The sequence below is a fragment of the Hevea brasiliensis genome, chromosome 9 (genome assembly GCF_030052815.1).
Source record: "Hevea brasiliensis isolate MT/VB/25A 57/8 chromosome 9, ASM3005281v1, whole genome shotgun sequence".
Lineage (NCBI taxonomy): Eukaryota > Viridiplantae > Streptophyta > Magnoliopsida > Malpighiales > Euphorbiaceae > Hevea > Hevea brasiliensis.
Genome location: NC_079501.1, coordinates 23179322 through 23191648, shown reverse-complemented (window position 1 = coordinate 23191648; position 12327 = coordinate 23179322). Strand labels below are relative to the sequence as shown.

Genomic DNA, 12327 nt, shown 5'->3' with positions numbered 1-12327 from the left:
TCGCTTGATTCTCGATTTCCAGCATTTAATACGAACCGTGAAAGCGTGGCCTATCGATCCTTTAGACCTTCGGAATTTGAAGCTAGAGGTGTCGTAAAAGTTACCACAGTGGATAATCGCTTGTGGCAGCCAAGCCGCTCATAGCGACGTTGCTTTTTGATCCTTCGATGTCGCTCTTCCTATCATTGTGAAGCGTAATTCACCAAGTGTTGGATTGTTCACCCACCAATAGGGAACGTGAGTCGGGTTTAGACCGCCGTGAGACAAAGTTAGTTTTACCTCATCGATGACCGCGCCGCGATGGTAATTCAACCTAGTACGAGGAACCGCTGATTCGCACAATTGGTCATCGCGCTTGGTTGAAAAGCCGCTGGCGCCGGTTACCGCGGCGCCGGATTATGACCGAACGCCTAAGTCGTAATCCGCCGGAGCGACGCTCGTGTCCGGCGCCCGCTGTTTACTCGCAGAGGCCCTCCGCCTGTGAGGCACGTGCCGCTGGTTGCCTCGCGGCGACGAGCCGCTGGCCGCTTTGAAGTACTATTCCCACCGGCGCCGCGTAATCCTTTGCGCATTTACTTAAATACGCGACGGGTATTGTAGTGGCAGAGTGGCCTTGCCGCCACGATCCACCGAGATTCAGCCTTTGTCGCCCGATTCGCCCCTCCCATCCTCCGCTCATCTCCTCTCGCCCCACGAGGTTCCGACGCCCCTTACCCCCCGAGGAGGCCCCTTCCGAGGATGCCCCCCATCACTTTCAAGGCAAAGAAGTCTTGAAACATTAAAGGTCAAGTGCCGAGCACCATCCCTTTCCCAAGTCCAAAACAGCCCGTGGCGCGCTCCTGCCTCTCCTCCTGCCCCCGACAGCCCGTGGGCTGCCCTGCCTCCCGCTTGCCCCCGACGGCCCGTGGCAAAGGCCTGCCTCCCGCTTGCCCCCGACGGCCCGTGGCAAGGCCTGCCTCCTGGGCTTGTTCCCGACAGCCCGTGGCAAGGCTGCCTGCCTCCCGCTTGCTCCCGACGGCCCGTGGCAAAGGCCTGGGCCTCCTGGGCTTGCTCCCGACGGCCCGTGGCGCTGCCTGCCTCCTGGGGCTTGCCCCGACGGCCCGTGGCAAAGGCCTGCCTCTTGCTCCCGACGGCCCGCGGCGCCTGCCTCCTCCGCTTGCCCCCGACGGCCCGTGGCGCTGCCTGGGCCTCCCGCTTGCTCCCGACAGGTCTGCGGCAAAGGCCTGCCTCCTGGGCTGCCCTCGATTGGCCCGCGGCCTGGCCTCCTGGGGCTGTTCCCGACGGCCCGTGGCAAAGGCCTGCCTCCCGCTTGCCCCCGACAGCCCGTGGCGCTGCCTGCCTCCCAGCTGCTCCCCCGGGCCCCGCGGGCGCGCAAGGCCTCCCGCTTGCTCCCCGACGGCCCGCGTGGCGTTGCCCTGCCTCCCGCTTGCCCCCGACGGCCCGTGGCGCTGCCTGCCTCCTGGGCTGCCCCCCGACGGCCCGTGGCAGTGCCTGCCTCCTGGGCTTGCCCCCGACGGCCCGTGGCGCTGCCTGCCTCCCGCTTGCCCCCGACGGCCCGTGGCAAAGGCCTGCCTCCCGCTTGCTCCCGACGGCCCGCGGCAGTGCCTGCCTCCTGGGCTTGCCCCCGACGGCCCGTGGCGCTGCCTGCCTCCCGCTTGCCCCCGACGGCCCGTGGCAAAGGCCTGCCTCCCGCTTGCCCCCGACGGCCCGTGGCGCTGCCTCCCGGGCTGTCCCGACGTGTCACGGTCCACTTCCTAGCTCCTGACAAGAGTCCCGTGCGGCGCCTAGACTTCCACCCAATCTAGGCCAGCCTTACTCGTATTCAAGGGACTTTCCCCCTTATGTTGGATCTCAAGTGTTCTTATCGAGGGTCTTTCCCGTATCTCAGCCCGATCACCGAGCCTTGATATTCCTTGTAGCACGATGTCGCCCTTCATCGTGTACATCCTCTAGCATCTACCGAAAACCTAGCAACGAGCATCGTCCGAAGCAAGGTAATAAGCAACATCCGACCGTATGGCTGAACCCAAAGCCAAGGTATAATATTTATTCCCCTTTACCGAGTAGCATCATCGGCCCGTATACCGAGCAAAGATCGCCGGCCTTATACCAAACCCTGCCTAGGAGAGACGCGCACTACAAGCCCCTCGGCCTTGTAGTGTCCATGAAGCTCCTTCTTCATGGAGACACCGAGTCCCTATCTCTCGAGAGCTCGATGCCCGCCGCCTAGTACAATGAGTACGTAGGGAGCTCACTTAGAGTCACGCCCTTGCGCTGCTGACCCTGGGATGGTGGAGATCTTGACACGAAATTTCGGAGTCTTGCTGGGCCCGAGCGGGCCCGACCGTGCTCACCAGTGCCCAACTAGTCACACCCCCCTAAAGAGCATTAGGAGCATAGTGACCTCTGGCAGGAGGAGACATCAATATGTCTCACCCATCACACCCCCCTGAACTTTTCTTTATTTATAAAAGTGTCCCGCAAACTTCTCATTCTCATCAATCGTGCCCTTATATCATTTCATAGGCCTACTGCTTAGCTGTGTTGGCCAATCCTCGAGGGATAACGGGCTGTCCGCCTTACATTCTCCCCCACTTAGACAATCGATGTCCTCATCGATTTGCCCCGAACACCTCTTATTGAACAAGGCTCTCCTAAACATCTTGTTCCTCTCCATATTAGTCACCATGTTGAACAAAGCTCTCCCCAAACATCTTGTGCCTCATCAAATCCTTCATCATGTCCGGTTCTCGCATATTGATCTTCCGATTCCCTCATGCCTTTTCATATCAACTTGTGCCCATCTTCATACACCTTCTTCATATCATCCTTATGTTAGGATTGTGACATGGTTGCCCCACTCGATCAATGATGGAACGGCTGCCCCGCTTAATTAATAATGACATTACTATTTTCTTCCTTGTGACATTCTGCCCCACTTGAATACTCGACAACCCTGTCGACTACCGCTGTTGTTGCTGTGGCATTGCAACCCAGCGAATTCTCACTTTTGACGGATCGGTTCAATCATCTGCATACTCCCCCACTTAATCCTTCAATCTCATATTGTGATGGTTCCTCCGATGCTTCATTTCTCCGTATTGTGATTAATATGCCTCCGCATGAATATCTTTGGGCCTCGCTAAGTCATTCTCGTGGCTTTGCCTTATAGTTGCGCCATCATAAGTACCTCGCAAATAATCACAATACAAAATAGTGTTATACATGCACTCAAGCATACGAAAGTAATAGTATTCGATTTTGAAGATATGCTATAATATTACAGTTGCCAATAGTGAACAACATATTCATCATGTAAATGAATAGAGAAACTGACACATTACCGATTTCGTGTATTGCCACGTTCCTCTCGGGAACTCACATTATGCTCGTGGGACTCATTGCTCCAGTTAGGCTTGCCCTCCTTTCTTACTGCACACCCATTGTTTGTATACTCATCTCTTAAGGCTCCTACTTATCGACAATTAGCAATTCTCGGCTACTAGTTACTTTCGCTCGCTTCGATCTCTTCCGGTTTGGCTTTAACTCATCTTGGGCACCACAAAGTGAGTTTGGCCTTCATGTTCTCTTGAGGTCTCCACCTTTTGCTACTTTTCATCTTCCACTTGGAATGTGGTTAACATCTCGATGGGCTACCATATTGCTCATGATTGCACTCTCCACCTGCAAAATTTCACAAGATTGCCTCGAGGGACTTCTCTTATCCCGCATGCTTCTCATTTTAGTTTCCTCGGTGAAAAACACATATACACGACTGTCACAGTCATCAAGCTCATCTCGTTATCGCAATCTAAATGCTTGGCCATCACAATTGCTTAGATTTCCCACAGATGTCCGGAACTCTATTCGACACCACTATCATCACAATTGTGATCCCAAGATCATTCGTTTGCCCATAACTCAATGTCACTTGACAAGTGCTTCATCATCTCTATGTATTCTCACTTCATAGGTATTCAAGGTGGCCTCAAGCTCTATTGGCACACCCAATTCATCGGGGAGTCATTACCCTCTCCTCAAAAGATTACATCTAATGAGGCGTGCAGCCCTCCCACACGTGGTATCACCACTTTTATCACAATGTGGCTCTGAACAGTACCATCTCGTATTTTACGATTGTTTTGGTGAGCTTTTTCTCATATAAGCTACCACCATCAGCATTATGACCTAGTTACCAGTACTAGGTATCCGAAACTTTTGAGTTTCATAGGGACATTCGGCTACCGGTTTCCAACACCACTTTATAGTGCTTGCAAGCACAATTGGGCCTCCGCCCTTTTTATGTTACCACAAGCCAACTCGATACCTCCGAAATTGGACTTGGGCTTTTATACCCTTTTTAGGCTTCTCGTAAGCCAACACAATTTCTACGCAATATGATACGGGATCCACCTGTCCCTTTTCCGAATTTATCTCGTAGCTGATTTTACTTCAGCAGCTCATAGCATCTATCGCCTCGTAATTAAGTGGGATTCAATAGAATCCACACATAATCCGAACTTGCCATCAATGGCATTCAAGGACCGTCTCGCCTCAAGTTGCACTCTAGCAACAGTCTCATTTTCTATGTTATCCATAGGATAGCAACATTATTATCTCAAGGGACTCAATGCATTTCTCATCCTTCATTTGAAGGTTATAGCAGCCAACCGCAATGGCATTCTCCAAGGAGAAAACAACCATCTCCATACCGATTAGGGTATTTCAACCCATCATTCCGAAGGTTCTCATAACCATTAGCTATCTCGAATTTCCCATCTCTTTACCCGCACAACATATGTTAAGGTATTTTGAAGGCTTTCATAGCCAACAAGTAGCTCCCGAATTCCAACTCTTACCCCAACTAGGGTAAGACACCATCACCAGGAGATACGCCAACAATTTCGCAACTCTTGGGGATAGCACACCCCATATGTCGAAAGACTTCCACAGTCTATTAACAATTCGCAATCGTCTTATCGATCCTTGGGGCTTACTCATCCCCACACATCTCGAAGACTTTCACAGTCTTTTAAGCAATCCCGAGTATTGTATCTCATCACCCGACAAGGGTCATTCACCATCTCAATGGCTTTAGGGCTACCAGTTGCCCCATATTTTCTAGTGATCTCTCAATATCGATCGTCTCATTTTTATCCGACCAAAGTCTCAAATGATGTTACTTGCTTGGCAACTGTCGTTTGCCAACTTCGCACACCGTTTTGCCCACGTTAGCATCCTTTGCATTGAGGAGCCCCAATTGGTGTACTGCACTCGCATACCACCTCTTCAGGGCTCAACAACATCAAGAATACTCATTTGCTCAACATATCACTTATACGTTGTGCATGCCACAATATGTTTCTAACAAGGACATCATGCCCTTCCCCCATCTCGGGGTTGTATACTCCGCTCACCCTTTCTCAAGGTGAACACACGATTGGCTTTCATCGCTTCCATCATTTCTCATTATTTTTGCATCTCGTATGCATCACACAATCGACGGTTTCTCAAGGGAGGTATGGATTATTATCCATCGCGAGCACTGACCTTGCTCTGATACCAACTGTCACGGGTCCACTTCCTAGCTCGGACAGTAGTCCCGTGCGGCGCCTAGACTTCCACCCAATCTAGGCCAGCCTACTCGTATTCAAGGGTCTTTCCCCCTTAATAAAGGATCTCAAGTGTTCTTATCGAGGGTCTTTCAAGTATCTAGCCCGGTCATCGAGCATTAATATTCCTTGTAGCACGATGACGCCCTTCATCGTGTACATCCACAAACATCATCCGAAAACCTAGCAACGAGCATCGTCCGAAGCAAGGTAATAAGCAACATCCGACCGTATGGCTGAACCCAAAGCCAAGGTATAATATTTATTCCCCTTTACCGAGTAGCATCATCGGCCCGTATACCGAGCAGCATCGTCGGTCTTATACCGAAACCTCGGGCCTAGGAGTGACGCGCACTACAAGCCCCTCGGCCTTGTAGTGTCCATGAAGCTCCTTCTTCATGGAGACACCGAGTCCCTATCTCTCGAGAGCCCGATGCCCGCCGCCTAGTACAATGAGTACGTAGGGAGCTCACTTAGAGTCACGCCCTTGCGCCAGTGACCCCGGGGATGGTGGAGAGCTTGACACCAAATTTCGGAGACTAGCTGGGCCCGATCGTGCCCGACCGTGCTCACCCGTGGCCAACTAGTCTCACCCCCCTAAAGAGCATTTGGAGCATAGTGACCTCTGGCAGGAGGAGACATCAGTATGTCTCACCCATCACACCCCCCTGGACTATTCCATATTTATAAAAGTGTCCCGCAAACTTCTCATTCTCTTCAACTGTGCCCTTATACCATCTCATAGGCCTACGGCTTGGCTGGGTTTGGCCAATCCTCGAGGGATGACGGGCTGTCCCCCTTACACTTATGACCTAGTAATCCTGGGAGCCTCAGGCTTTACAGGTAAATATGTTGTCAGAGAAGCCCTCAAGTTCCTCAACATCCCTTCTTGTCCCCTTAAATCCCTTGCTCTAGCAGGTCGCAACCCCACTAAACTAACCCAAGCCCTCAATTGGGCTTCCCACCCCAGCACTTCTCCTCCGATCCCTATCCTCAAAGCCGACACTACCGACCCTTCTTCAATCCGTCATCTCTGCACCCAAACCAAGCTCATTCTCAATTGCGTTGGCCCTTTTCGCCTCTATGGTGAGCCCGTTGTTGCTGCTTGTGCTCAGTCTGGGTGCGCTTATAAACTCTATATTAGTGCTTAACTCTATTCTATATTCTTTATGTAACAGTGATTTCAATTTCATTGTGTCTGTGTACTCTACTTTCTGCCCTAAATTCTATTAGGTGCGATTACTTGGATATATGTGGGGAGCCTGAATTTATGGAGAGAATGGAAATGAAGTTCCACGAGAATGCAATGGAGACTGGTTCTTTAGTGGTTTCGGCATGTGGGTTTGATTCGGTTCCTGCTGAATTGGGGTGGATGTTTAATTCCAGGCAATGGGTGTCCCCGGCTGTACCAAACCAAATTGAGGCCTATTTGAGCTTGGAGTCGGAGAAAAGGATTGTTGGGAACTTTGGGACATATGAATCTGCAATTTTGGGAGTGTCCAATGCGGAAAAGTTGCAGGAGTTGAGGCGTTCAAGACCTAAAAGGGCAAAGCCCGTGGTAAGGAGTTTATCTATTTCAATCATGGGGATTAATGCAAACAATTGTTAGGAATTAATATTAATAAAATTATAAACATTGGTTTTTTTTATACATGATATGTATTTTTGTGTGTATTATATCAGTGGGCAGTAGGCTGCAGCAGATTCAAAACATATTCATTCTCCTATTTGAATTAACAGCTCAGCTAAGCATTACTCCCATTCTAGTTCCGGTGGTGTAAGTGGAACATTTTCCTCTTCGAAGTTTTAACTAGTGGTTGCACTTTACGCTGGGATAATGTACTTTATTACTACTATCAAACTCAATCTCTTAAACAGTTCTTATAACCTTTGCTTTAATAATTTATTTTCTTGTTTCTATGTTCAATGCTGAAATGGGCATTGTTGGTAACAGTAGAGACAGGACTGCCAACAGAGTGGTTGTAACTTCAGCTATAATGCCGGAATTACATGGCGTGTCAGTGATAACATCTCTAGTGGGAGTCCAACAGTTGAAACATGTGTTTTTTTAAACTTCTTAATGCTAAGTAACAATGATTTCCATTATCTCTTTTGTGGTTGCCTCTTTATGGTCCAAATAAGGTTGCGAAGGTTTTCTTGGCTCAGGGCCTTCTTGTGAAGAAAAGGAGAAAAAATCAATGACAATTTCTGGTCGAAATTAGGTTGTGAAGGTTTTCATACCTTTTATTCTTGTGGGGAAAAGAGGAAAAATCAATGACATTTTCACATTAACTTTTGTTATTATTATGAAAGAGAATCATGTTTGAAATGCCTTGATGAACATAATATTTATGGTGAAACTGTTTCAAGTAGGTGGTAAAATTTTCACCAAGTATACTTATTTCATTAAGAGGTTATTCAGTCTCTTCTATTGCAAAGTATTGCTGCCCACTTAGGTTCTCTCTAATATGGTAAAAATTTTACAATTAGATTGCCTCTAATGTGACCTTCTTAATCCGTCTCTTAGTCAAGATGGGATAATAGCAAATATAGACTGATTTTTCACATAAAGGTTTCGAAGTTGTAAATTATTGTGCTTCAATTGAATCTACAGTGTGATAACTGCTTTGTTTGAGGAAAATATGTCATCATTTCTCTCTCTCTCTCTCTCTTCTATTTATTATTTATTTTTTTTAAATGGACTTGGATATTTTTCTATCTTTCAGATCTCTGCGAACTTTCTAATCGCGTTTGTTTTGTCTTCCTAGTTGGAGTTGGACCATGAACTATAGTTAATGATTTACATGCATATTTGCAGATTCCTGGACCCTTTCCTCCTAAAGGACGACTGATTGAACACTCAAAGGAGATTCGTCTTTGGGCTGTAAAGCTACCTTCTGCAGATTCTATTGTTGTTCGAAGAACTCTTGCAACACTGACAGAAAACCCCCAAGGTCTTCCTGGGGTTAATGAGAGTGCTGAACATATTAAAAAGAGAGAGGCTTTCTGGTCAATGATGAAGCCTGCCCATTTTGGGGTGAAGCTTGCCTCTAAAACTCTATCGGGTGTCATTCGGTTTATAACAGTTGGCGTGTTCATGGGTCTATTGGGTGGAAATGCTATTGGGAGGTGGCTTCTATTTAAATTTCCATCTTTTTTTAGTCTTGGATGGTTTAGGAAGAAGGGCCCCTCAGAGGATGAGGTGAGAAGTGCTACATTTAAGATGTGGTTTGTTGGACGTGGTTTCAGTGATGGGAATCAAGTTTCACAGGCAAACATGAAACCAGATATGGAAATAGTAACAAGACTAATGGGGCCTGAGATTGGCTATTTGACAACCCCTATAATCCTAGTTCAATGTGCTCTTATCCTTCTAAGCGAACGTGACAACCTGCCAAAGGGAGGAGTTTTCCCCCCAGGTATTGTATTTGGCCCTACTGATCTTCAAGAACGACTCCAACAGAAAGGAATATCTTTCGATGTCATTTCAAAGAAAGCTCTCCCTGCTTAACTGGTGCAGGCTTCATCGAGCTCTAGGAAATATAACAAAACTTTTACCTGTTTTAAACAAGATAGTTATGATAGGAGATAGATAATTACGATAGGAGATAGGTACTTTCTTTCATCTTTTTTGTTCAAAAAAAAAAAAAAAAGAAAATGCTATGAAATTATCTTAATTTGAATCTGGTTTTCCTCAATGGTGTTGCGTGCTTGTTCCCTTTGCATGTTTGCAATTATTTAAACGAAGAGTAAGCGCTTAAACTAGGCAGAGCAACCATCCTTCATTTCCATCTATTAGATGTATCGACTTGTAGAGACAATTCCAGATGAATTCATATCTTCTTCCATGTCTCAATGAGTTCCATCAGCCCCTTCTTAGGACTGCCACCAATGAACACAGCTCTCCTAGCCTCTTCCGTGATGTGCATTGTTTGAATAGTTCATTGCCCATCATCTCTTTAATCTTTTCTGCGGTATCTGTCCCATTCACTACCATCTCTCCACCCCGCCCCCAACTCTTCACCCGAGTCCCTAATCACAATATCAGCATTGATTTTCTGGTCTCCATGTTGTGGCCGCGCAAATATGAGCAGTCTATGCGGTATAGTCTCTGTTGCAGAATTCCACCCACAATAACTCGTAAAACCACCTACTGCTGAGTGGCCTATTATGTCTTCGTGGTTTAGCCAGCATTTGCCACCAACCTCTTTTCCTTTCAACTTCTCCATTAATCCAGTTCCAATTACCTGATCCAAGTCTTCTTCATCCTCTCGATCAATTTTCGCATCCTTCACCATCCATAAATGCCTATAACCACTCCTTGCCAACCCTTCAACCAGCTCTCTTGAGCTACTTTCTTGACACAGCAGTCCCACTAGCAAAGCTGATATATACCACGGACCCAGACGGTTGGTCATCAAGCCATGCTAACGATTGGCTCTTTTCAAGTTCACATGGTGCAACTGGAAGTGCCAATGGCAATAACTGACAGTAACCCTTCTATTACTTTTCCATCATTTAGCTTTTGTGAGTGATTCTTGCTCAATGCCCTCAAAGGTATTGACCAGAATCCCACTTGACCCCGCCATTTTCTTACCATTCTCCAAGAAAGAGGTTTTAAGGAGATTATTTGTGTTCTATAGCAGTGGTGAGGGAATCCATGATCCCAATCGGTTCTAGGCTTAGAATTTTAATTGCATCATTCTCTTCTAAATCAGCTGTGCCTTTTGAACCGATCATAGCTTGGAAGGACATAAAAAGTGTTGACATGATGTGAAGAGAATATAATTAGGAAGATCAAGAGCTTAAGTGAGAAATAGCTGGAAAGGCCAAGCTCATGTCTGTAATAAGAGCACAGAGAGGTGGAGATAGTGAAGAGAACAGAAGAGAAGGAAGGTGAGAGGATTGACAAATGCGTTCCATGCGGTAATGGAAAGGATCCTTTTAGTTGAATGGATGCTTGTCAAGAGGAAGGAGATGAAACTGCTTTTGATTGATCTGAGGAAAGGAAGTGAAGAAGCGAAATAAGGTTTGTGACTCAGCCAGGGAGACTGTTGGATTTGAGGTGATGAAGGTTACTGACATTATCGACTGTAAGCAAAGCAGCAAGCCTAAAGAGGGTGTGATATACTGTGAACCATGCCCGCACTTTGGAGGAGAGCTACGTAAGCAAGTTTTAAGATCACTGGAACTGGAAATTTTGAATTATAGTTTTATGTACAATGATTAAACTCTCACCCTTCATCATAGTAGGATCCATGTGAGACTCACTGTTATTAACTATCAGGACAAAACCATTGTGCATACTATGGATATATTAAATAATTTTCCATAAAGAAGAGTCGAATATGGCAATCAGCAATTGAATTCCCTTCATAGACTACGTTTCCATCAAGCGCAGATGCATTGAACTTGCCTGCTAACAAGAAACAAAAATAGCAAAGCCGATCGTGTTATGCACAGGTTGAAGGCCAAGAAAGTTTGAACTGAATTGATCCCCAAGTAAGCAAAACAGATTTATTCAGAATACTTGGTCTTCTGTTCACTTCTGTCTAAAGAACAAACTGAGCCAAAGCCTGAATCCTTAAATATTGTGTATGGATTAACTTCCACTAGGATATCTACTAAAAATTTCACTGTTTCCCTTTGGATCACTAATAATGACTCGATGAGAAACGGCACAATCTGCACTACTTTCATTTGCCCTGCATTTCATTATTCATGGTAATTATTTCTCTCAGCATCTCTCTACTCACGGTCGATTCCGTTTGTAATTATTTACCAGACAAGAATGCATTTGGGTGCCCCATTAGTTGGCCAGACAACCTCAAACTTGTGCGAGTTGACCCCAAGAATGCAATGCTTCTCTTATCATCACTGGGAAAAATAGCAACAAACAGGTTTTCTACTTATTAATATTAACTCATGCTATTTTTTCTTTAATTTTTATTTTTAGTTGGAGGAAGAACCACGGGATACATTGATACCAGAAAGACCAGAGGGTGAAACGTCTAACCTCATTTCAACATAGTTTTTCAATGACTCCCGTGATTGCCTTATCAGAACTTCCTCCAATTTCAGTAGCCTTCCTGGCTTCTTCTCCAACCTTCTTGGCTCTACTCCTCAGCTCTGCATCATCCATCAGCCTCACAATCTCTTTAGCTAACTCTTCTTGCGTCACCAACCTTTCAGCCCCCACACCCCATGTAGTCTCCAATATTCCGAGCCCTGCCTTCTGCAAAACTTCTGCATTCACCCTTTGAACTTTCAATTAATCAATGATTAATTATATATTTTCTAACCAAAAACTTTACATTGTAAAGTTAAAGAAATATTACAATTATACAATTATAATATAGAATTATTCTTTCTTCATACCTTTCTCAATTTATTTGTTTTCTTAGTAGAAAATAATAGAATAGAGATTCGAATATGAGTCTGTCAATCATATCATATGCCTTTGATAATTAAATAAGTCAGGCTAAACAATTTATCTCTTTTAATTATCAATATTTCTTCTCTTAATTTTTTTTTCTCATCCTCTTTCTTTATCGTTAATATATTTATATTGTTAATATAATTATAATAAAATATATAATGTGTATTGTACTCATAAATAATACAATGTGCAAATTCACAAATATACGAATCTTTAAGAGTAATAGAGTATTGAGAAAAAGTATCATCCTACAAAGACTATCGTTTAATTGCCAAT

The 12327-nt window shown here is 45.7% G+C and overlaps 2 protein-coding genes and 2 pseudogenes across 2 annotated transcripts; 2 read left to right on the top strand and 2 right to left on the bottom strand.

The window, feature by feature from the left end:
• LOC131183718 (28S ribosomal RNA) overlaps positions 1-659 on the top strand; it is a 3221-nt pseudogene extending 2562 nt beyond the window's left edge.
• Positions 660-778: 119 nt separating this feature from the next.
• Positions 779-1956, bottom strand: LOC131182839 (uncharacterized). Its single transcript, XM_058152180.1, has 2 exons — positions 1898-1956; positions 779-1784 (listed from the first exon to the last, which is right to left on the bottom strand). Exons 1-2 carry the CDS (start codon positions 1954-1956, stop codon positions 779-781), a joined length of 1065 nt encoding a protein of 354 aa, XP_058008163.1.
• A 4438-nt stretch (positions 1957-6394) lies between these two features.
• LOC131182838 (probable mitochondrial saccharopine dehydrogenase-like oxidoreductase At5g39410) lies at positions 6395-9310 on the top strand. Its single transcript, XM_058152179.1, has 3 exons — positions 6395-6732; positions 6846-7170; positions 8431-9310. The coding sequence occupies exons 1-3, from the start codon at positions 6395-6397 to the stop codon at positions 9121-9123; spliced, it is 1356 nt and encodes a 451-aa protein (XP_058008162.1). The 3' UTR covers positions 9124-9310.
• A 135-nt stretch (positions 9311-9445) lies between these two features.
• LOC110663602 (UDP-glycosyltransferase 13-like) lies at positions 9446-12298 on the bottom strand (annotated as a pseudogene).
• Positions 12299-12327: the final 29 nt, after the last annotated feature.

What these genes read in the sequence shown, in the direction of transcription:
- LOC131182839 (XM_058152180.1), bottom strand. Translation starts at nt 1,956, where the DNA reads ATGCTAGAGGATGTACACGATGAAGGGCGACATCGTGCTACAAGGAAT. An exon ending in ACAAGGAATATCAAGGCTCG is followed by an intron (nt 1,785 to 1,897) that starts GTGATCGGGCTG and finishes GTGGAAGTCTAG; the next exon opens with GCGCCGCACGGGACTCTTGT.
- LOC131182838 (XM_058152179.1), top strand. Translation starts at nt 6,395, where the DNA reads ATGACGGGCTGTCCCCCTTACACTTATGACCTAGTAATCCTGGGAGCC. An exon ending in GCTGCTTGTGCTCAGTCTGG is followed by an intron (nt 6,733 to 6,845) that starts GTGCGCTTATAA and finishes AAATTCTATTAG; the next exon opens with GTGCGATTACTTGGATATAT. An exon ending in CTAAAAGGGCAAAGCCCGTG is followed by an intron (nt 7,171 to 8,430) that starts GTAAGGAGTTTA and finishes GCATATTTGCAG; the next exon opens with ATTCCTGGACCCTTTCCTCC.